The sequence below is a fragment of the Wyeomyia smithii genome, chromosome 2 (assembly GCF_029784165.1).
Source record: "Wyeomyia smithii strain HCP4-BCI-WySm-NY-G18 chromosome 2, ASM2978416v1, whole genome shotgun sequence".
NCBI lineage: Eukaryota > Metazoa > Arthropoda > Insecta > Diptera > Culicidae > Wyeomyia > Wyeomyia smithii.
Window position 1 is genome coordinate 107175240 of NC_073695.1, and position 26428 is coordinate 107201667.

Here is a 26428-nt window from a genome sequence, read left to right on the forward strand (position 1 = left end):
CACAATTTAGAGAACGAGCGTGAAATATTTTTGTAGTTTTTTCTTCAGCGTAACGAGATAACATCATTGTCATACGCTCTTGGATGAAATCGAATAAAAAAGTTGGAAGCCAACGACTGATTTTACGGACATCTATACATATAAAAATGCAGCTCTGTCTGTCTGTCTCTCTGTCTTTCTGTCTGTCGGTTCCATATAGGCTTGGAAACTACTGAACCGATCGGCGTGAAATTTTGTATATATGGGTTTTAGGAGCCGAGAAAGGTGACGAAGATAGTTTAAGACCCCTCCCTCTTCTGGAAGGGAGGGGTCCCATACAAATGAAACACAAGTTCATGCACATCTCGAAAACTAACCAAGCCAATGGAACCTAATTTGACAGGTGGATGTTTTTAGGGGTAACAAAATCATCCATAATGGTTTCACACCCCTCCCTCTTCTGAAAGGGAGGGGTCCCATACAAATGAAACACAAATTCATGCACATCTCGAAAACTAACCAAGCAAATGGAACCAAATTTGGGAGGTGGATGTTTTTAGGGGTAACAATTATTTCCATAACAGTTTGACGCCCCTCCCTCCTTTAAAAATAGAGGGGTTCCATACAAAAGAAACACAAATTTCGCACAGCTCGAGAACCAATCCACCAAATAGAACCAAATTAGGCATGTACATGTTTTTAGTGGTAACAAATATGTCCATAATGGTTCGACACCCCTCCCTCTTATGTAAGGGAGAGGTTCAAATAAATGAAACACAAATTTCTGCACTTCTCGAGAACTAACCAAATAAATGGAACCGAATTCGGCAAGTGAATATTTTTAGGGGTAACAAAGATGTCTATAATGATTCGACACCCCTTCTTCTTCTGAAAGGCGGGGTTCCACACAAATTTCTGCACATCTTGAGAAATAATCAAGCAAATGGAACCAAATTTGATATGTTGAGGTTTCTGAGAGCAAGAAAATTTTTTGACTCCAGACGCCATTGTTAAATTTAAGATGGAAACTCCCGGTTGCTATCCGGAAATTGTCTCCAAATATCATTTTGAAATCCAAGATGGCGACTTCCGGTTTCTGGAAAACAGCGGGATATGACCACCCAATATGGGTATTTCCGAAATCGTGATGATGCATTGAAACCACCAATCGACCTCCGACAACATTTTGAGTTGTAAAATGGCGACTTCCGGTGACTGGGAAACCGCCAAAAATGACCAAATACCTCCCAATATGAGTGTTTTTTTAACCAGAATGACGCTCAGAAACCAGAAATTTTCTTCAAATGCCACTTTGAAATCCAATATGACGACTTCCGGTTCTTAAACAACAGTGGGAAATGACTAAATAACACTCAATATTGGTATTTCCGGGATTGTTATGATGCACTGAAGTCAGAAATCGACCTCAGACAACATTATAAGTTGTAAGATGACGACTTCCGGTGAATGGGAATCTGCCGAAAATGACCATATACCATCCAATATAGGTGGTTCTTCAACCAGATGACGCTCAGAGGCCAGAAGTTGTCTCCAAATACCATTTTGAAATCCAAGATGGCGACTTCCGCTTTCTGGAAAACAGCCAAAAGCGGCTGATTTTCATCCAATATGAGATGCTTCGATAACAGAATGATACACAGGAGCTAGAATCGACAGACACCATTTTGAAATCTAAGATGGTGACTTCCGGTTTCTGGAAAACAGCCGAAATTGACTAAATAACACCAATTATGGGTGTTTCTTCAACCAGAATGATGCATGAAGCTGAAAATTGACCTCAGACACCATTTTGAATTGTAAAATGGCAACTTCTGGGAAACAGCCGAATACTACTACATATGAATATTTCCGTAACCGAAATAATGTATAGAAGCCAAGCATTGACCCTGGACACCATCTTGAATTCGAAGATGACCACTTTAAATTTCTGAAAAACAACGAAAATAACTGAATACCACCCAATATGAGTATTTCCGGAATAGAGGTGATGTACTAAAGGCAAAAGACGAGGATGTTGTCATTCCGATAAAACCAATAACTGCAAACGATATAAGCAAATCGCAAGAAATCAATGGATTTGGAATGTTGAAAATTATTAAATGAAACACAAAAATAGGCGGGACGAAGTTTGCCGGGTCAGCTAGTTGTCATAAAAAACTTAATTTTTTTTTTCAAATTTATAGTAGGGGGTGGGTAAAATGGACAGGGGTAGTAAAATGGACATCTGCTCAAATCTCGACTATTACGTTGAAAAAAATTACAAACTCCATTGGCACCTTATCTTAGATGCACTAGAAGCTATTTAAGACAAACTATGCGACATGAAACTGTCAAACAACGAAAATAATAAACAAAAGGTACGTGCACATTCGTGGTAGTGATGTTATTTTTGGCTTACAAGAAATAACCTTTTTTTAGAGAAAACAGCTCTTCGTAAAAACTTTTGTGCATAAATCTGTACTCAGACTACTAACCACCAGAAATCATGAAAGGTTAGTAATTGTTTGAATGATTTTTTCAATATTTTTGAGTATTTTCAATAACACGTACTGTGGGGGTAAAATGGACAGCCCATAGTGATAGTAGAAAAATTGTGCAAATTTCCATTTAAAATCATATATGCTTGATGTTTGTATCGGAAAACGCAAAATTAAACCTGGACCGATGAACAGATGGCAGCTGCTAAACATGCCGTTGAATACGGCATGTCCAAAAAACAAGCTTCCACCATTTTCCAGTTTCTTGCGGATAAGGTCGTATATTGTTATTAATTCTACGGCAACCGGTGAAAATTGAACTGCATATAAATGCACATATTAGTTAGGAATAGAGAAAAAACAACTATGCCATTTTTGTTTGATTGAATTTGTTGACCCCTCGGTCACCAAGGGGTGAAATAGTATCTAGAAATGTGGAAATTTTCACAATTCTTGATGTTTTATTTGATGAGTTATATCTCTGAAACTTGTTAAGGAATCTACTGCAAGTAGCAATGATAGGGCTTTCATTTGGAGTAATAAGAATTTTGGCCGCCATCTTGGATTATATAGGTAAAAAGCAATTTTGGCCGTGTTCGCAACTACTGATTTTCGATCTGAGACCAGCATTGGAAAGCTAAGAAAAAAGGCTATAAGATGCAAGAGAAAAATTAGGTGAGCATCAGTTGTAACCTACCAATTGAACCAATTTTCCGAATGAAGTTTCAAAATATCCAATACATTGCGGTCCAAAAAAGGAAGGGGTTGCTTGTCACTTTTGTATTGAAATGGTGCATACGTCATTTTGTTTTCTTGATTTCATGCAACATACGAATAAGTAACAACTAAAAGAAAGATACCAAGAGATGGGTCTTCTAATAACAAACAAATTGACATAAAAACTCCATATTTGAAAAAATGGCGCTTACGTCAGTCTGCGAGATTACGGCATAAGTGGATGCGCACTACTATAACAATATATGTATCGTAATCAGTGAATTACGCAACTAGTACGCCCATATTATTTGCATTGAGATGAGTGAGAATAATATATGCAACAAGAGCATGTTAGATATTATTTTTTTTTAATATTTATTTCTGTTCTTTTTCGTGAGTTATTTTAATTCTCGGAGCAAATTGATTATTGTTTAGTACTCTACGTACATGTGAAAATCGTTCTTCATAAACGGATTGTGGGTAAAGTTATATTTATTTTTGGACTTACTTCCGTACGTACTTTTTTTAAATAACCCGGACGAACACATACGATTCGCAAAGATTCTCTAGGATTCCTCACATTGGATTCCTGAGCTTCCTTGAAAAGGATTCCTGAAAAAGAATCCTCAGGAATGCCCTGTATATGGCTCTAGGATTCTTGAAATAAAAATCGTGAGTGGGAATCCTCCGGATAGTGTTTGCGATTCCTTTCACGATTCCGTCACCGAGTTATAGGTATCCTGAGGATGGATTCTCTGCGTGTTAGTAAGGGAAGGGAAGCGATTTATCTTATTACATAAAACAATATGGTGAAGCAACAAAAGACAAGTACAGAATTATGGTCCGAAAAGGAGGATCAATGTTTTGTGATGTCAAATCCGTTCTGCATAGTTAGGCTCGGATGAATAATGACGATTTGCTATGTATAATAAAAAGATTGAATCTCATTTTGAATCGTCACCCTATAATTTTCAGCAAAATCTGCATACACAATGGCTTCATTCGGTTTAAGATTGGTAATTTTGTGGTTTTAAAAGTGAAATTCGGTATAGTCTTAATAAGTTTCATTTTACTTATGCTAATTTACCTTATCGACAGAAAATGAGCAATGTATTGATTCAATGAACTACTAAAAGTGTCTACGAACTCTTCAAATGAACAGTTCTATCGAACTAATTGATACTGATTTTTAACATGCACTAGTTTTGTTCATCAATTTATTATTGAACTCATAAATATCCGGAAATTTACCGCATTTCAAAAATAACACTGGCGGGAAGAGTTTCTACATATGGCTACTACGTTGATTGCGCGGAATGCATTGATTATTTTGAAACTTTGTTCGGAAAATTCGTTCAATTGGTAGGTGAACACTGATGCTCACCTAATTTCTTTCTTGCATCTTATAGCATTTTTTTTCAGCTTTCCAATGCTGGTCTCAGATCAAAAATCGGTAGTTGCTAACACGGCGAAAATTGCATTTTTCTGATATAATCCGAGATGGCGGCCAAATTCAAAATGGCGGCCAAAATTCTGACTACTCCAAATGAAAGCCCTATCATTCATCATTACAGAAAAGTGCTATTTGCAGTAGATTCCATAACAGGTTTCAGAGATACAGCTCAAATAAAACATCAAGAACTGTTGAAATTTCCACATTTCTAGAAACAAACAAACAAAAATGGCATAATTGTTTTTTTTTTTTCTATTCATAACTAATACACTAAAGTCGCTTTTTACGCGGGGGATACGTGCCGCGTAAAAAATACCGCGTAAAAAAACCGCGTAAATTCCGGAATCCGCGTAAAAAAAAACCGCGTAAATTTCGGAATCCGCGTAAAAAAACCAGCGTTAATTCTGCATTCCGAGTGAAGGGGAACCGAAATCCGCACAAGAAAAAAATACCGCGTAAATTCCGGAATCCGCCTAAAAAACCGCGTATATTCCGGAATCCGCGTAAAAAAAGCCGCGTTAAAAAAACCCGCGTAAAAAGCGACCTTAGTGTATAACTAATTCGAAAAACCTTGTGCACCTAGTGGCCTGGTTTCAGCGAGAATTGCTCAATCGAACAACATTTTGCTACCACCAAAGCGATAATTAACGTTCATGTTCAAGGTGTTCATATTACCACCTCTCTATGTTCATTTTATCCACGCGTGTCCATTTTACCCCCAAAAAACTTTTTTTAAAAAAGCTCAGAATAACTTCGAAAAATACTATATTAAAGTATCTCTACCTATTCTGTTGCATCAATCATTAGTTGCTCAGTTAATGTGCGCGATCGACTCATGGTTTAAGTGTTAAATTGTGGAGAAAATTGAGAAAAAGCTTAGGGTGTCCGTTTCATCACTCCTTCCCCTACATAGACAAAAAGTCTCGTTAGCAAAGTTGTTTGTAATGAAATCATTCATAACTTTGTTGAGAACAATAGTTTCATGCAGAAACAAAAAAGTTATAAATTTCATTTTTGTCATAGTAGACTATGGTTATTGTTGCATAACACCATGTAAGCAATTTAAATACAAGCAATCGTTTTAAACATACTAGAGTCCTAAAGTAAAGCACTTAGACACAACAGAATTAAGTGCGCGACATTATTATTTCAAATCACTGTGCACGACTAGGTTTTCCCAAGGTTCCTAGTTAGGAGTGCGATGATGCTCCGCTTGTTGCTGTTATTGGTTGCTTTAAACTTCAAATGATTCCAATCGACTTACTTTTTGCTGCAGTGTCTGGAGCAAAGCTGAAGACTAATTTTCTGTATATTTCTACATGAGTCGGTGCAGAGAAATTTTAGAAATTAGCAACCCAAAGCAATGTTTTCCGGAGCTGGAAACGAAACTATCTTCTTGCAAAAATGATCGCGAAGTAACGTTGCTTTATGCAATTTGGGACATCATTTCCATGACGCAATTTAGGACATCATTTTCAACACCCAAAATCTTAAGACCTGCTTTCCTAAATAAATTTTTATCCTCTTATTCGTAATGTTCGAGATTTATTCTTTTCTGTGAACTACAAAAAAGACAAAAGGACCTTACCAATGGTTTGATCCATGGTTATAACCAGTTTTGAAAAAAAAAAACAAATAGAAATTACCATGTGGAATAGCAAAATATTTTCAGATTTAGATCACTAGAATAGATTCAGGTTTATTAATGTAGGTATAGTAATGAAGCAAACATAGAGTTTAGTTATTTGTTGTTGCTGAACAAGTTGCAATATAATAATTTTAATTGACAAATTAAAACGAATGAATTAAATTTTTCTTATAGTACCTATATTCAAAAAAGCGACTGTTTTAGACAAGTTTATCAAAAGTGATTTTTCAGTCATGAAACCACACAACTCACTAAACACGAATCCCCCACATAAACTTCTCTCGCACACACCGTAAAAACCAATCGCTGCTCGAAGGAGACGGGGCTCGTCCGAAATACTTCGATCATGTAGCCCTAATCCTATTTAGCAAATCTGTTCCCAGTGGAGATAAAAATTTACAACACTCTTAATTAAATTCAACTCACCACTGCGCCGTTGTTACCCGTTCGAACCTGATGTAATCTCGGACAACAGTAGCAGCAGCAACGGTAGCAAAAGATAAATCTTGTTTTTCACGCTTGCTTTGGCAATAAATCTTTGCCCGGGGTCCTCTTGGTAGTTGTCGTCGTAACGGGAAGCCCCGTGTAGTGCGGATCAGTAGCATCTTCACCGGGGAGACCTCTCAAAAGAGCCAAGTGCTAGTCTTTTGCACGTCGTTTTGTATGTGGTCGTGGCGGTGTGTCGTGGCGTGGAAAAGCATTTTTATTACCGTCGTCCTCTCGGGGTGAGAAAAATCATCCACTGTTACACAGCGTACTAGTTTCAATTCTGTGGGAACCGGCGGTTGATTTTTTTTCTCTTTCCAGGAATCCTCACTTCTTCACCTTGGTGGTGGCGAAACCTGTGAAAATTTGTGGTTTTCCATGTACGTGCGCACTGCTCAGTTCAGGTGTACTCCGCGTGGGAGCGCAAGGCGGTATTGAATTATGGCTGGATGATAGTGATCGAATAAAAGCGGACATCGATAGTCGAGAGTTTTTTCTGCCCCGTACGTTGTTGCGGGCTGCATAGTATGTTCACTTCTGTTCGTTCAGTATTCATAGCTTAGGGTATAATCTTGTATACTAGAAGTGGCGGCGTGATGTTCTTCCTTCTGCTCTGGTTTGCTTGTCGTCGTCACGGCCGTCGATGACTGCAAGTAAGCGGAATGAGAAATCGTACTGACAGCGAAAGCTCGTGGGCTTTCGGAAAGGCGTCACGTAATAGAATGTTGCTGATCTTTTGCTGGACGGTAATCGGGTGGATCCGAAATTCACTAAGTGTTGGCTAATGAATAATTTTAATAGTCATGTCCAGCCTTCCCCGTTATAAAATGATAAAAATCCATTTCAAGACATTCAAAAAAATAAACTTCTTACATGTTTAATATTAGAAAAATATACCAAGATTTTGTTGTCGACTAATTATAGGTTTTACCTTGCAATGTCATTATCAAAATCCAATTTACCTGAAAACAAAAATAGAATATTTATTAGTGGATTAGTAGTTAACAACAAGTGCAATACTTTTGTACATTTATATCATTTGTGAGAGCCACCCCTAAGAACTAATACGTATTGATTTTCTCGATAATGGACAACTTCGCGCTTAAATACCTCTAAATCTTCCGCCTCTCATTGCATATCTATATCTTTTTCACTTTTAATTTGTTCCGCACCATCCAATGAACTCACAGCCGTGCGCAGGATTTCCGTTTGGGTGGGGCTATTAGTGGAATGAATTTCTAGGCCATCTGAATTTGTTAATACTGCACTCAACAAATTTCACCTTACTCTGATAAATTTTATAAATTACTGACTATAAGCAGAATGTCGTTAAACAATAAAATATAGTTTTGAACCACTCCAACCGAACCCTTCAACCATTCCTCCTTGCACACGACAGTGGACTGGAGACTAGCGCTATTCAATGACTGATACTTCCAGTGAGAGAGTCCTGTAGGACAAGGACACTCGAACGGCAATGCCTGATGGCCGATTGAATACATTGCGTACACAGGATTGCAATCAGAGTCGGAAAAGAAGAATCGCAAAAACCGTAAAGTTTCTATCCACTACACCAGGATGCATTCGGAAATGAACAATCCTCTTCCCATTGCATGACTTGCAACTTGCCATTTTTCGGGTTCTATCAATAGTGCCTTTCCGGAATGCCGACTTTTAATCACAACAAAAATCTCTTTCTGGCCCTTGCTGCCGTAACCACCGGGTACCGGGAAATCTGAACAGAAAGAAAAACCATCAATTAATTATTCTTTGCGTCTTGCAGGCAAATACGATGTGACTTGATGGTAGTTTACCGCCAGCTCGAAGCTTGCCACTTTTTTGCCTGCTCTGAATAAAGCACAATGGAAGAATGTGGTGAAGAAATTAAAGTTTAATTGATTTTCAACTTATACCGTTGGGAATTATCGTGATTTTCTTTTCCTCATTGACTGCTGATGCTATTTTTAATAGTCAAGCCAACACAGACGACGGTCGATAACCACAGCCGCACTGTTCGTCTGAGTAGTGCTCTCAACTATGCAAAGGTTATGAACGACGTAAGCAAGTGACAATCGATTCCCGGTAACCGAAGCAAATTGAAAATCTCGATGGTGTGTGCCGGTATGCCTGGCTGGAATTTTTCACTTACATTCTCGGGAAGGTTCTTCCATCTCCGTGGCGATCCTATTTAACCGAGCGTTTAAGTCTGGCGTGATGCTGGCTGGCATTTTGGCATTAGTTGTGTGCTATTGATTTTCCGATTACGTCTGACTGGCTCTGTTCGAGTTTATTCGAAACTAATTGAGTGAGGGCGGAGCGTGTTGGAAGTCATTGGAATTGTAGTATGGTGCTTGGAGCCCCAACAAAGATGCATGGAGAATAAAAGGGGTTTTGAGGGTTATTGAGCAGAAAATTTAGTTAATGATATTTTTATACTGAGGGCATGCAGAGTAGTTTTCTAAAACTGGAACACCTAGCTAATCGTAGTAATTAGTTATAAGCCAAGACGATTCAGTGATTGAAAGAAAAGCAAGGAATGCTGAAACAATAGTTTTTTTAAATTCTTTAATTGCAGAGAATTTTAAATAGGCTGAATTTCTACAGTTACGGTTGCCTCAGTTTTTCATTTAATCATATGTCTATATATTTAATACGTTAATGATTTTGATATTGTACAACATAGGTGAAGCCCCATACTTTGGAAGACGATCAGAGATTGCAGTGATCCAGAATGTTTTTAGCACGCGTTTCGCTAGGATACCTCATTCACGGCATTTATCCAAGAACCTGGCCATGATTTCACAAAAAGTAATTGGCATTTGTAATGAGAAAAATTTCAATCTCGTTTTTTTAAAGTAGTGAAAAATAGTACGTTATGTGCACCTATTCGAGAATTGACAGCAATAGTTCATGATTCTGCAAACCACGTTGGCCATTGTAAACGAAAACTTTGACTATTTTATATTTAGAATTAATATCAAAACAATTTGTCAACTTCAATTTGCCGTATTACTTTTATCGTATATCGAAAAAAAAGAAAAAAAACTGAACAACCCTCGTTTCAAAGATGAATGCATCATCATGCCTTGTGTATGATTTTGACATTTGTTCTTGAGTTGTAAGAATGGCGTCGAAGCAAGAGAAGCAACGTAGCAAAAAATTGCTCGCTTTTAGTGAAAATCCAAGCTACTCGCACGCCAAGTTGGCAAAATTGTTGAATGTGGCCAAATTAACCGTCACCAATGTAATAAAAGTGTTTGGAGAATGTTTGTAGACAGCTAGAATTTTGAACAGCATCCTGTACAGGAATATTATACACGGCAACAGAAAGTGGAAAAGTGGCAGAGATTTTCAAACACATTAACCCATTCCCCGCGGGTGATGTCATATGGCATCACCTGACATCATATTTTTAGTCATACTTTTAGTTTTGTAAAATGTTTAATTTTGGGCCAAATAATCGTAAATTGCGGGAGGGTTCCTTAGGATCATTCAAATGCTGACGCGCTTGGTGCTTCTTGCTAACCGACCCACTGCTTCAAGACGACTGATTTTTCGACTCTCACCAGCATGACAGTACTATTAGGACAAGACCGAGACCTTCTCTAACTGACGTATCATCACGCAACATTACACCGGGACGCATCGAAGATGTTGGAATTATGGATGCCTCTAACCTCCCCGCCGCAGTCGAGCCATTCTAGATAGCGATCACCAACCGTCCCGGTCCTGCGTGCGAATGCGAGAGACGAGGCATCCAAAATACCAGATCAGGCAAGTGCGAAAACGCTAATTTCAAATCTCCATTGATTCGCTACCCGTTTTCAGTCCGTCGACCAATCCGCCCAAGTAACAATTCTTTAGCTACTTGGTTTTCTAACGGTTTTATCACAGCATTGAATATTACCAACGGTTTTATGGCGGTTAAACCCGTTGCCAAAAATAGCAAGTCTTAATGAACACTGATAGCTGTCAATAAAACTCTAATAAAACTTTTAATAAAACCGGCAAGAGTCAATGCGATTTTGCTTAATTATTGGTTTTATCATTACTATCTATTGCCCCATTAAACCACTCCAGCTTGCTGTCATATAACATAGAAACCAGTTTTATTGCGGTCATTCAAATGTCCAGTTTTAACCTGTCAAACTTGTAAACAAATATATGCAGGCTTAAAGGTGAGACAAAAGCGGCTTTGTAAACATTGATGACGTAGAACTCCAAAAATCTAATAAAGTAACACAGCAAACTTAGTACTTTTCGGTAGTTTGTTTTAAATTTTATTGTCAGTTTGTCTTGTTTTGGTTGAAAATAATTTTCTATGTCGTTAAATTATGCGTCCTTAAAAAAAGGTAGGGGCAAGACACTATTGATATATTTCGAAATATATTCAATATTCAATTAAACTAAGTATGTATCGTTGCATTTTTCGTGCACCTCTCTATTTATATCAAAGTTTGTTGATTCCTCATTATCGTCGGTGTGATGTTAGATTTTTCATAAAAATAAAGTTGTTTAGGCCCCAGGGATTTACCATATTTTTCTCTAATAATAATCCAACCTTTGCCGCACCTTACAACATATATATCATTGAACTAGGCTTATTGCGGCTACGATTAATGCCAACTAATAACCAACCGCGCCATATTTATATTTTTGAAACTTTTTATAATCTTGAAACGAAAATCGAGTCGTCGTCTGACTAACAAATAAATTGAATATCCAAAGTTGATTCTGATCTATCTCTGTATTGAAGAACACGGCTAGATTTTTTTTTTTCTGAAAAACTGAGCTGAAACAATCCAATTCATTTTTGCTAACAATGAGATCATTTTTGTAAGCCCGTACTATTTTGATGGCGCATAAATTTTAAGCGCCTATGATCTCAAAATGCACTACAAAATTTCATGCGCATATGCTTGAGAGCTACAAAACCTACCAAAAACCCCTCCTTATTCCTTATCTTTCTACAATATCACTATCAAATGAAATCGATTGCTATCATCGTCCAACACAGGTGAAACATTTCTCCCGCGACGAGAGATTTCCTTATTAAAAAAAGTGGCGTGATGTTATGGTGTGTGTGCAGGAACGGCACAACAAATCAACTTATTACGGTTGCTGTCAAGCAATGAAAAGTTGATTTGGACTTATTGTGGCAAGTAGCAGAGCGCAATAATGCAACCAAACTTGTTGCGCTCTTAAAGAGGTAATGCCAGTTGCTTATAGTATGCGGTACTCTTTCCATGTGGTTTTAAAGTAGTTTTATTGCCATTCCTATAATTGATTCAATTAGCTTGGCAAGGGTGAGCCACCTGGATGTAAAGCAAACTTATAGCTCAGTTGGTTCTGATAGTATTTTTAGTTTTAACAGCAATTTTGCGAAATTGGTCATGAAAACCGCTAAAAGAATGCAATACGACTTAAATTGTTACTTGGGCGATGACGAATATCCACCTTTACTACCAAAACGTGGGTGGTATGAACGCTCGCGTCTCCGAAAACCTACTGGCTTGCGCTGACAGTCCGTACGATATCATTGTACTAACCGAATCCTGGCTCGATAATCGTTCACTTTCGCGGCAAATCTTCAGGCCCAACTATAAAATCTTCTGTTGTAATCAGAGCTCAAGAAATAGCCGTATAATTACAGGTGGTGAAGTTTTGATCGCAGTTCACCACCAACTTAGTGTCTCTATCTTCGAACGCGATGAGTGGTCGACTGCTGAGCAGGCGTGGGTGATAATTAAACTCTCGGATCGCACGCTATACTTGTGTGCCATCTACATTCCTCCGGATCGCACTCGTGACTTCCCTAGTAACAAATTTGGTTTTATCAAAGTTTTATAGCGTTCAATCCAGCCAAAACAGCGCTTTAAAATATTGATAAAACCAGTTTTGTTACTTGGATTAGATCCGATTCGCGTACACATGTCTTCGATTAATGCCGATTAATTATTTCGATGACGTCCGGTGTCGATGAGGTGTTTGTTTTAGACGATTTCAATCTACCCGGCATTAATTGGCGAGAAAAAGGTAATGGTTACATGTACGTCGATTCCGGCTCGTCTACGTTGTCACCAACCTCTAACGAGCTGCTAGATTGCTACAGCACTGGCACTCTCCAACAGTGCAATAAAATTACCAACGAAAACGGACGTTTCTTGGATCTCTGTTTCGCTACTGTACGCTGCCAAGCCCCTGAAGGGACGATGGCTCCTTGTCCACTCGTTAAACACATTTCTCATTACCCAGAGGAATTCAGAGAATCTTTTACAACACGATTTCGGTACCGACAATCGTTTACTACGATTTCGCTCGCGCCGATTATTATCTAAATCATCAAATTATCAAAATCAACGTATTACTAATTGGAATCGATTGGGATGCTGTCTTGGACACGGATGACGTAAATACTGCCGGCTTAACCCTCTTCCACATTTTAAACTACACTATAGATCGACACGTCTCAAAAAAGACCATCTCTGTCCAACAGAAATCGCCCTGGTTGAAAAGCGGCCCTGAGGAGGTTCTCAAGATATAGAACACTATCTCCACGGAACTATCACTTTTCGATCAATAATCGCTACAAACAATTAATGTTTTGCTATTGTTTTCGACGCTTCTTTCGTAATGTCGAGCGCAGGATTAAACATAACCCCATATCGTTTTGGAAATATGTTAGCGGACAGCGTAGCGAACTCTGTTTAACAAATCAGCCATTTGTTTTCGCGGAAATTTTCCAGAGTATTTGTGGTCGAACGGTTAACGACGGACGAAATTATGGCCCGTACAGAACGTGTCCCCTTTCTCGGTCGTGCACTGACTAACAACTCTATTGACGAGAGCGCGGTAACATTAGTCACCTCAAAACTCAGGTCTTCCATGTCCGCTGAACCAGACGGCATACCATCCGTTTTCCTTAAAAAATGCATTGGTAGACTGGCTTCCCCAATGAGTCGTCTATTCGCTCAATCGATTCGCTCTGGCATCTTTCCCTCGGTCTGAAAATCGGCGTACATGTTTCCAGTACACAAGAAAGGCAATAGAAGTAACGTCAACAACTACCGTGGAATCTCCATATATCCATAGCTCCATATCGAAACTTTTCGAGCTCGTGTTTGAACCTACTTTCTCGTTCCTCAAGCAGTACATCACAGACGAACAACACGGGTTCATGCCTAAGCGATCAACGGCCACAAATTTCTTGACGCTCACATCCTACATAATGGATAGCTTTCACAACCAGTCTCAGAGGGATGCCATCTACACGGACCTATCCGCTGCTTTCGATAAACTGAACCACCGAATCGCCGTGGCGAAACTCACAAGGTTTGGCATCGGAGGCCCACTGTTTCACTGGTTTCAGTCGCATTTGTCTGACCGGCGTTTAGTAGTGAACATCAATGGAGTCTTTTTGACATCTTTCTCCGCTCTTTTAGATATTCCGCAAGGCTGTCATCTCGGGCCTTTGATATTCCTGATTTACTTGAATGACGTCAACTTTCAACTTCAAGGCGCTCGCCTGTCGTTCGCTGACGACCTAAAACTGTTTGCAAAAGTAAAAACTCCGTCAGATGCTGCAGCGCTCCAGGAGCAGTTAAGGGTTTTTGAAGAATGGTGCGTGGACAACCACATGCAATTGAAAGTTGACAAATGGGAGCTAATAACATTCTCCAGTAAGCGTAGTCCACTGACTTTCAACTACAACTTGTCAAATACACCTCTGCGATGCACAAACTGTGTCAAGGACTTGGGAGTGTTGCTTAACTCAAAGCTAACTTTAAAACAACATATGACTTTTATCATTGACAAGGCTAACAGAAATTTGGGATTTATTATGCGTATCACCAAAAACTTCAACGACATCTATTGCCTGAAAGCACTATATTGCGGTTTGATGCGTTCCAACTTAGCATACTGCGCTCCAGTTCGGAATCCCTACTACCTGAATGGAGTAGACAGAATCAAGTCAGTACTACCTAGCTACGAACAGCGAAGCAGACTCATCGACTTAGATGCACAGCAAATCCGTCGGGACATATCCAGGGCAATATTCGTCTTCGACGTGTTGATCTCACGAGTAGAATGTCCGACAATTCTCGAGCAACTCTATATTTTTGTTCGACCACGCATGTTGCGAAATAGCCTCTTTCTTCACGTTCGGAATAGGCGAACAAACTACAGCAGCTTCAGAATGAACCGGTCTTCAGCGCCATTTCAATCGTTACCCTACAAGTTTCGATTTCGACACCAGCCGCGAGATGCTGAAGACCCGCTTCTTAACTTTATTTGGGCCATAAGGTCTGTTGATGTAATTTTTACAAATAAACAAATAAACTATCAGATTCGTGTTATTTATCATGAGCTGTTGAAACCATACTAAGCCATCACTTGGGAACGGTTTCGACTTTGATTGATCCTATGTAACCTATGTAATCCTTGTATACTTCATGCAGCTCTAAGACTCCAAGTGCTCGCCGACCGGCTCCGTATCACCAAGGGGATCAGCGTCGTGTAAAGCGCAAATTTCGTGCGCATCTGTAGGCTGCAGGACCTAAGCTGGCTACGCAATCAGTGGTAAGCCCTGTCACCTCGCGGCTCACTTCGTTACCACACCTTACGAGTATACCAAGATAAGCACACTAATCAACTACTTCGAAGGCATACTCATCCATCACAATAGCAGCATCAACACCCATGGGACTACCGTGCTCTCTGACAGCCACCTTGTGCTTTAGACCATCCAAACTCACAAACGCATAGAAAGTTTACGCGCTGTCCTGACGCTTGATGTGTAACCGTTAAGAGTCACACGTATCAGTTTTGCTGGGAAATCGTGTTCAAGCATTATCTGCCACAGCTCGTTGTGTCTCATTGAATCGTACACTGCCTAGAAGTCTATAGATAGAGGATGTGTCTGCATGTTGTGTTCTTGAAACTCAAAGTGAACATTGTTGTAGATTGTCCCGCAGCAAGAGCAGGTCTACGATAGCTGCCCGTGACGGAACGTAAAAGTCGTCATGACATGAATGCTCAGGTAGGACGGGACGTAATGTAACGAACGATAATCGGGCTAGATAGCCTGCACGCCGTGTTTAATGATAAAGGCCATCAGTGCGTGTACTTTGCCGTCTCCCGTATGATGGTAGTCCGAAGTACCTTCTTCCCACGCAAAAATATTCGCAAAAACACCTGGAGATCACAGACAGAGAATTAAATCGACAACGTTCTAATCTTCGGCAGGTTTTTCTCTGACATCATCAACGTTCGCACCTACCACAGTGCGAATATAGACTCGGACCACTACCTAGTAGCTGTGTGCATGTGCGCTAGGGTTGCACAGGAATACGCGCAGCAGCTGGAGGCAGCGTTACGCACGGAAGAGCAGCTTGGCGCAGCTACTCTTGAAGATAGCTGGAGGAGCATCCGATCCGGCATAGGTACCACTTTTCAGACGCCACTAGGTTCCAGGGTTCCAAATCAGTAGCTCAAACTATTGGTTGAGAAAAAGAACGCAGAACGGGCGAGAACGCTGCAACTCCGTACAAGAGTGAACGAGGAACGATACCGATGGGCACGGAACAGTCAACACTCAGTCCTATGAAGGAAGAAGCGCCAGCAAGAGGACCGAGATCGCGTAGCGATGGAAGAGCTGTAACAAGCTAACGACACTCGGGAGTTCTACGGGAGGCCAAACAGTTCATGTCAAGGCTGCTTGCCGCAAGCCGGTGTGTGCAGGAACCTGGACGGCATCCTACTCCGGACGAGTGTGAAGTCGAAAGGTAGAAGCAGCACTTCGACGACGGGCATCTGAACGGCGAAACAGTGAAGCGCGAGGACGGTAAGGCAACTGATCTTGGTGCACGAGCAGAAGGCAACAGGACTCCAGCCACCGATCTACTGGAGGTAGTGGAGGAGATTGGCCGACTGAAAAACAGCAAAGCTGCTGGAGTGGAGCAACTTCCCAGTGAGTTGTTGAAATACAGTCGAGACACAGTTGCTAGAGCCATGCACTGGGTCATTGTCAAGATATGGGAAGAAGAACGAGTACCGGAGGAGTTGATGGAAGGTATTGCTTGTCCCATCTACAGAAAGGGTGACAAGCTGTAGGGATGCAATTACTGGGCAATCACTTTGATGAACGCCGTTTACAAGGTACTCTCCGATATACTCTGTCATTGACCATTTACGAAGCAATTTGTGGGGCACTGCCAGGCGGCGTTCATGGGACCATTTCGGATTAGATATTCGCGGTTCGGCAGGTTATGCAGAAATGCCACGAATATAACGTGCCCACACGGTATCTATTCATCGATTTAAAATCGAAATACGACATCGATAATGCCCTGGAAGCTGTCATTAGAAGAGCATGGATTAACACGAGTGGCATGATATTCCAAAAGTTGGTCCAACTGTTTGGTTTCGTCGATGATATAGACACATTGCTTCGGGCCTTTTGAATCTGGCGTATACGTACATAGGACTAAGGGCCGAAGCCAAAACGGATTGGACTGGTCATCAATGCATCGAAGACGAAGTAAATGAAAAAAAGGAGTTCACGAGAATCTAGTGCTAATCTTCCGTCCCGAGTTCAAGTTGATGGTGATGAATTCGAGGTGATCGATGAATTCGTTTACCTGGGCTCACTGGCTATTGCCGACGTATTATAACAGGAAATGGCGCATACTTTGGCCTCCACCACACCAAGTTGACCATCTACAGGATACTGATCAGACCGGTAGTCCTCTACGACCATAAGGCATGGACTAAGCCTGTGGAGGACCAACGTACCCTTACGGTCTTCGTGCAAAACGTGTTGCCTACCATCTTCGGTGGAATGCAGATGGAGAACGTAGCGTAGATAAGGTGAATGAACCACGAGCTGCAGGAGCTACTTGGGGAGTCATCTCTCGTCTACATCGCTAAGATTGGCAGGTCGCGGTGAGCTGGGCATGCAGTAGGGATGTCGGACGACAGCCCGGTAAAGATAGTTCTTGAAACCAATCCGTCAGGAAAGAGATGGAGTGGTGCACATCGGGCAAGGTGGATCATTCAGCTGGAAGACAACCTACAGACGCTAGGTAGACTGCAGAACCGGCGAACAGCAGTCATGGACCGAGTGGAATGGAAACGACTCTTACGTACGTAGTAAAAGCCACATCACGGCTTGTGATTATTTGGTAAGATAAGGTGCCCTTAGGTAGTTTCGATTAGGTCATACCCTTAATAAATATTGATGAATTGCAGTATGGAGCTGCTCGCTCTCAACTTAGAAAAGTTCGGTTGTTAAGCCGTCCTTTCAGCGACTTTGTGGTTCTCTAATTCGCTGTAAGTTTTGACGTAGCACTACGTCTTACCTCACTATATCGGGATACATTCTGCGGAATCTAAAGCCAAAGTGTGACGTCGGAATGAAAGATTTCAAACGGTAATACTGATGTAACCACATGAGGGATCACAATAGTCAATATGTCGTTGGATTGACAAAATGATGGACAATTTTTTGATTCTTTAGTTATCATTATCACTTCATTGCTTAGCAGTGAAAATTGAATAAAAGTTTCAAGGTCGAATTTTCACGAACCCATATACCAATCATATGCGAGCACGCCTAGCACAGACTTCATGAGTTTGGTGTCTACCTGCTGCAATATCTCTATATCAGCGGCAAAAAAACATTGACAGAATCTCCCTGTCCCAATAGGTCAACTAATGCTTGCTTCTAGGGATGGGCGATACTAGCATCGATACCGATTCTTCGAAAATAGAATGCTGCAAATAAATAATCAAAATACAGACCCCCGTTCAATTTAGCCAAAAATTTCTCTGTTACCAAAATCAAAGCATGCCAAAAATGAACGGATTTCTTTCCATGACTTTTTTTACTTTTTAAGTGGCCTATGATGACCTAAACAAAAGATATTATTGAACTAGTTTTAGTTCCAAGTCGTTAAAAGTCTTATTTGATGAATTTAAGCTCAATAATTTGGGAGTAACCAGAACTCAACGGGGACTGGTCCGCATGTAGCTTATGACGACTCAGATACTTGATCTGACAACCCGAGTGATTAGAGACATGGTACAATTTTTGGTACTGAGATTAGAAATACCTTTCTGTTGGAGGATTAAAATGGTAAAAAAAAACAAATAATTTCACAAATATGATTAAACATAATCACTCGTTTTTGACACATACATATGTGTCTAATTGTCAAGAGTAAAAGCTTAAATCAAATATAGCATATAGTCTCAAAATGAAATATAAAACTATCCTAGACCTCCGTCAACATTGCGGTCGTGTCTTGGATACCACCCTCCTACTTTTTTTCATTTAGTCAAAAATCGGCGAACTCACAGCCTATACATAATTCCTAAGTTCTCTTTTGTTCCCCTGGACGTCTCTCTACTTCGACTTCCTCATCGCTCAACATCACTTTGTTTGTTACCAACGTCTGGCCACCTGCGACTTATCGGTAATCAGCTTACCTTCCCTGCCGCTATAATGTCTGGTGAAGCAATTCTCCGCCACTACGAGGATCGAATTGTAGTGTTTAAGTTGGTACGGGTGTGAATGCTGTTCTCCCAGTTTTCGTCGCATCTAAAGCGTCTCATGATTTGCTGCTACTCACTTCTAGACAATCAGCATCGAACCAAATCATGCCTGTCACCTCTCGCACTGTTTCTCTGACCTCATCGTGGATGTGCTTACACTGCCCGTTCAGGTTCACTCCACTGCACTGGTTCATCGATTCGGTTGTCAACTTTCCGAAAGTACTATGCAGCAACATCTTCTGCTGTATGTTCAGAGCTCAGACGTTTCATCCCAACCTCTTTCGATAAAAATACGCCAATCTTGCCTATTATGAGACAGTCATCGGAATCGCCGTTTTGCCTTCGAAAAGACCGCATATCAATATATTCTGGAACGTGCAGACCGTCGATCAGCATGTGGTCGATATGCGAGCCCGCTTCTCCATTGCAAAATGGGCACTAAAGATGGCCGCGGTGAAATTCTCTAGCCTCAAGCCATTGTTATTGGTGGTCGAGTAGAAGCTTTTGCTACCAATAACGGGGAGATAGAAGCTCGTAGAACTCCACTTACACATTGATATCACTATATTTCAAGAATGTACCTACTCTTGATCCTCATAACGCATAGACACGACTAATTTGGTTCCCTAGTAGCACAATGTTCTGTTGCTCTGTCGCCGTCACTGTAGCAAACGCGCCCGCGGTCGGGTCTAATGCACGATATTGGAGAAACTACCGAACTAAAAATATACTGTAGTTATAGTTTTCACGCACTTATAAAAAAAAAATCAAACATCCATGGCTCCTGCTTCATCTACTATCCATTGTTTCACAAATAGCCATGCGTCCACATTTTCTTCTTAATGAAATGGAGAGCAAGTCTTCACGAGAGATTTGTTTTTCTTTGGAAACAGTGTTGCCCAAAATTATTGTAAAAATCGTCTAAATACTTTATGTTTCTCAAACCAAATTTTTTTTTTCAATATATGATAAGAACTTTTCACTTTTAGAGCCTTAGTGGCACTCGCTACGTCGGTAGAAGTAACACAAATAATCGCATGGCGCGTCGATGTGGTTTTCGCTCGGTAAACACACAAAAACAGGAACAGACGGTGCAGCCCGATGTTGATCAATCAAACGCAGCGGGAAAAAAAGCGGTGAGCGACAGAAAGCAATCAAGTTAATTGAATCGAATTAATCCCCAGTTTAAATGCAAATTAAAAACAATCTGGTGAAAAGCGGCCGCTCGCGTTTACTCACAAACCGTTCGCTACACTGCGGAAAACTCGAAATAAATGGCTGTTCGAAGTGAAACAAGGAATTAGTTTGGCGGGGAGGAATGCCGTTATACGGTGCTAATCCAAAAGATAACTGTAGCTACTATTTCCATAATATTTATATGAACTAGACGAAGACAAATTGTTCCACAATTTGCAGCTTGTGCGACGCGCTTCGTATTTCCGTATGATAATTATGATTTGCTGTTTAACACTGTCAGCGACCGAAAACCCCATAATGGGAAATTTAAAAGCCACCAATGGCGAACATGATGCGCTGTGTGAAATGTTGTTGACGGTTGCCGTTGGAAAAAAATGATATATTTGTTACGTCAAGCACGTGCAGACGAAATGACAGACCGGAGAGCCAAACTACGGTTAAAATTTATGCCCTCATATTTATCAGATGACGGAAAACAACGGCTACAGGGTAGCGGTAGTGTTGAATTTGAGCGATTGAGAATTAAATTTTCGCAGCCAGGATGTGACGAGAACGGGTTAAGTTTACAACATTTCGCCTTGACCAGGCGTCCCCACTAAATGGAATGACGCCCGTAATGGTGACCGTGATAAATTGGATTCATTATTCATACATTTGGTTGGACCGCGTTACGATAGCGTTGGGGGTTGGGATTCCGTTTGGTGTGTTTTGTAACAATACTGCATTCCAACATCAGTCATTAACGTTTTGTGCTCTGGAAATGTTCGAATATGCTGTTTAGATGATGGTTGGTATTATCAATTAAAATTACGCCTGATTTTCGTTTGTGAAATGGTAGAACAGACAGTAATCTGTTTCGAGTTTTTTTTTCATTACCTTATTAATGAAATTTTAAGAATGCTTGAACCAACATAGTCGGAGTCTTTCCTTATTGGTTCTAAGCCTAAACTCTCCTCTAAACACTTTAAATTACATCACGTCGTAGTCATCAAGTGAGAGAACAATTGAAAATGATTTATGCGTAATTATAGCTACACAGTGACAAATGGACTCCAACGCGGAAACTATCAACTATTTCGCTGTCCATCAGCAACAACAGCAATAATGCATGCTGCAAATGGATATCTCAGTTGAGCCCCATAAGACACCTTACGCATGATTTATTGATTACAATCTCGGCGGTAGTCAACGGTTGGATTCTCCGAATACAGGCAAAGCTGTATCCTACGTGCGTTTTATCCGTCTAGTTTTCTCTTACGGGAAATGGCGAACTATATTCTATGTACAGGATAATCTGTCGGATCGAGAAAACTACCGCGTTCAAAACTTAACACTGCTTCGCTTAGCGCTAATCCAGTGTCTTAGAGCTGCTCTCCAATAGTCACATTATAAATTGTATGATTAAGAGCACAGGATTAGGGCACGGAAGACGGTGAAGAAACAGCTGCAGCAGACCCTTGGTGACGTAGAAAGCGATTCAGAGGGTAGTTGATGCAGTGGCATCGCACTTTGCTGGTCAGAAACCGTATAAACACACCAAGTGAGTCGAATTAATGCCGACCGGTACATGCAGTCGCAGCAAAGCGTGAACATTTCTCCAAACTGGGATGAGCTAGTTAGATATAATTTGCCACATCCATCACCCAGTCCCACCAATCTGCACTGGATTAAGATACATCGTTCTTGTTCGACGATCACGATTAAATCTTTGCCAAGAGCTGTCACGGTCAACCACGAGCAAATGGCTTGCTGCTCGTCGTAATTGGATAGACGTTACAGCATCCGTCACTTTTGTACCACACAGCAAACCATAGCTTTTACTTAGACAGCGACATGAATACATAAATGTGACATCACATACAATTTCTAAACACCGTCTTGCTTGATAAGACAAAATTTGTTCGGTATTTCTTCTTTAGATTATCATTTAACTTGTCCATCAGCTGTTGTCGATATCGATATCGGTATAAACCTGTGGCGATGTATTATTGTCTAGCAATTGTGAGAAAGGCCTTATTTCCTTCGAGCAAGTTAATATCTTATTCGATGAGAAAACTTAAAACTGTATTCATTATTTCGCAACCACAAGTGAATAGTAATTCGAATCAGTCACCCTAGACTTGCAACCAAGAGCTAACCAAGTCGGAACACCGGATTCGGGTAACAGAAGCCCGGGACGGATGAGTGACTGACGGAAACAAGTGGAACTATTCTGTTGAACGAAGCTAACGAACTAAGCTGGGACTGGTGACGATTGTCAGCCGTCAGGAAACGGTTGCCACTCAGTTGGATGTGCGATAACATGTGCTAGAGATTGATGCTTAGAATGACATGCGAAGAAAAGTGCACGTACGGCCGTATGTTCTTGCTGTTTTTATTTTTCTGTATATTTTTTATTGAACTGGTATGTTTAAATAAGTTGGAATATATCTATGATATCAAAACAAAGAAGCTCGTGATGCTACCGAGTTGGATTTTCACTATCAATATCATTTGTATAGATTGAACGTAAATTGGGAGAGTATAGTTTACAGAAATTGCGATGTACGATCAGAATTATTTCACATTAACTGTTTTTTCTGGTCATGAATTGTGTATCATGATTAAATTTATGTCCAAACAATATATAAAATTGAGTTTATTTGTTTTCAAGATTTCAAGTCTGTATTAGCACTGATAAAGTATAAAAACAATTTGTAACATATAAAAATATTTTTTATAATCTTGAATACTATTTTGTTCAAAACTTTTTCAAAAATGATTCCCGATTCAAAATAGTAACATTTAGCACAAAATGACACATTTAAGGGGTTATATACCTTTTTGGTCGAGAAAAATGAGAGAAGTTTGAATCTATTTTTAAGTGCATAGCACCATTTTCATTCAAAGTGGTATTTTTCTGAAAGTACAGTTTATCAACAACAAGAAAATACGTTTGATTTTAAGATATACCAATTATTATTGGAGTAATGGCCGTTTCCCCGAAACGCTATTTTTTGCAGAGGCTTGCGGAGATCCTAATAGAGACTCAGCGGATCAACCGAAATCAAAAAACTCATATTATTTCATTAGTTTGGAAGTGTGCCGGGTCCTTGAACGATCGCTTACATGAGTATTTTGTTTTCAGGGCAAACGGGAACGTTTTTTCCAAAAAATGCACGTTTTGAGCGCTAAAAATTGCACTAAAATTTTTTTTGCGGCAAAATGTAACTGTATGTTTCAAAAAGCGATCGTTCAAGGACCGGCAAATTTAATAACGAAAATAAAAAAAAAAGATGAAGGAAATCGGTTCAATAGTTTTCCCGCAATCAGGATCACGGCAAAGTCATTTTTCGGAAAACACTGTTTCGAGATAATCGCGTGTAATGTTTCAAGTTTAGCTCATGCGGCCGTGGCGAGGCGCGCTGCGAATCGCTCTAACTTTCTTCCTATTACTCAGATCTTTATGAAAATTTGTGAAAATGTTCTCAAGATGTTGTATTTGAAGTTAGTACAATAAAAAATTTTTCGGTTTTTTGAAAACTTAAAAGGTATATAACCCCTTAATTAAAGGAACATATGTGCTAAGTCTTAGCAAGGTCAGCTTATTTATTTATTTATTTATTTATTTATTTCGTCAATCATATATGTAGACTAGTTACATTAATTTCTAAACTATACACGAACATAAAACAAATTAATTTTGTGTCCTCAGCCTCAAGGACTTGAAATACTGTTTCAGTTTATACCGGGACATCGTAAAGTCAATGGCTTCGCAGTGTTGATTATAAGAACTCATCATACTATTCATAGGTCCATTTTTTGCGTATTTCGTACGATGATGGTTAAGAGCAAATAAACTACGGTGTCGAAGTTGTCGAATGGGTGCATAAAAGTTCAATTTAGAAAGTAGTACTGCTGAGTCAACGTTCTGCGAAACGATATAGTTTACAAATGAAGCCATCGCGTACTCTCGCCGTTCTTTTAATGTTTGAATGTCAATCAACATGCAGCGTGCTTCATATGACGGAAGACGATGTGCGGTCCAACCTAGCTTACGAAGAGCATATAGTAGAAATAGCTTTTGTACTGATTCTATTCTTTCTTCATGTACGCCAGGACAACGAGACCACACAATGCTACAGTATTCCAGTATTGACCTCACATAGGCAATATACAAAGTTTTGATAGTGTACGGGTCTTGGAAATTATAACAGAAGCGTTTGATAAACCCTAACATGTTGTTTGCCTTGTGTATGATAGTGTTATAGCTAGAACGGTCGAAGAAAATAGTAGACCGTGTTTAAATTGCTTTAATCGAAATATATCAAATTTAACAAATTTGTACCTTAAAAGCAATAACAGCCATTTCCAGTCATCCCTAGTTTTACTTATCCCTAATTCATCCGGTGTGTATTATGTGTATTATCGTTCGTAGTACGCATTTTATTTTAGACGTAAAATAATCACTCTCGGCAACATTATAGGGGTGCAAATTGAAAAGCCGAAAACGTCGAGAGCGTTACGAAAATTGTTCACTTTCAAATGCTTAAATCTCAGTCAGTTTTCAACGGAGTCAATATCAATATTCAAACAATATGAGTAACTTTTTAAAACCGGAATGAAATTGAGTACCCGGAAATCGGTCTAGACGCAATTTAGAATTTCAAGGTGGTAACTTCCGGTTTCAGGGAAACTGGAACAAATGTCCCAATACCACTTTAGTTAAGTTCAGACGCTATTTTCAGGTTCAAGATGGTGACTTCAAAGATGGTGCCTTCCAGACTTAATTTTGAAATCCAAGATTGTGTTCTCTAGTTTTCGTAAAACAGTCGAACTTGGCAAAATAACACCTGATATGTGAATTTTTTGAAATTTAGTGACCAGTGAAAAAATAGAGTCAAAAAAAGAGTATCAAAATTCCTAACTTAACGTTATCAAATTGTATAATGAATAGAAATACCTGGACATGCGACAGACTGTCCTAATTTTACGTAAAACTTGCGGTCGTGTCTTATAAACAACCTATTCAACTTTTTTTTATCTGTGTGCATTCATTACTGCGACCAGAGACATTTAATCTATTGTGATATTTCCCAGGTGTTTTCTGAACTCCGAAGATCATATTCTTGGCGGTATCACAATTGAAGTAAGTAACACGCTTGCCCTTTTTATCCGTGCTTGTGTTATAGGTATTACCCTTCCGTTTCAAGTTTACTGCTGCTCTACTCTGCCGGGTCTCTTTCCACCTTACCAATATCGTCACGTTACAATTTCCTGAAGAAAGAGACTTCACCTAACGTTTCTCTCTAGTCAGGTTTATTCTAAGAGGGACTAATTATGACGTTTTAGGCCATAAGTAATCAGATATCCACCTGCTTTGGATCCTTTAGTGCTCGTACGAATGGACTCGAACTATTGAGAACCAAAGCAAAGGGTCTAAGGGCCCTGTGAAGGAGGATGGTTGTATTAGCTACTATTCACGGCTACTATGTAAAAAGAATGGATAAACCCCTTATCTTAGGTGTCATAATGGCAAAGGGTAGCTTAACAAATTGTGCTAGTCGCAAAAGGAGCCAGTGGAGTAACAGGGCACCCTCCACTGTACCTCTGCCCTTACTGCGTTAAGCGGGGCTCTGACGCAGCGGACCTATGATTTCCTAGCTTCTCGTGGGATTCACATGGACAATATGAACAATTTCAACAAAAACAGTCAACAGTAGACGGAGGAAACTAACACTTCTTGATCAACACTTATTGATCAGGAAATGGAGGCTGGTTTAACCTTGATAGTGTTTTGCTACGAGAATGCCCATCCGCCCTCTCCATGATCCTCAATTCCCCAAAGAAGCCAGACACAGACGCATCTTTTAGTCTGCCGGCCCGTCGTAAGGAGCGACGCGTCTTTGCAACGCA

At 40.0% G+C, this 26428-nt stretch overlaps 1 protein-coding gene across 2 annotated transcripts in view; it reads right to left on the reverse strand.

Annotated features, from left to right (window-relative positions):
• LOC129722064 (uncharacterized) overlaps positions 1-26428 on the reverse strand; it is a 217907-nt gene that overhangs the window by 148307 nt on the left and 43172 nt on the right. The window contains exons 1-2 of one of the 2 annotated variants that reach the window (XM_055675286.1): positions 19414-19587; positions 7713-7743 (exon numbers count right to left, since the gene is read on the reverse strand). The exons of the other annotated variant lie outside the window; for it this stretch is intronic. Of the exons in view, the coding sequence (XP_055531261.1) occupies positions 7713-7743; positions 19414-19572 (190 nt within the window). The 5' untranslated portion in view covers positions 19573-19587. Of the gene's footprint in view, positions 1-7712; positions 7744-19413; positions 19588-26428 lie in introns of those variants that run through there. 2 annotated transcript variants of the gene reach the window in all.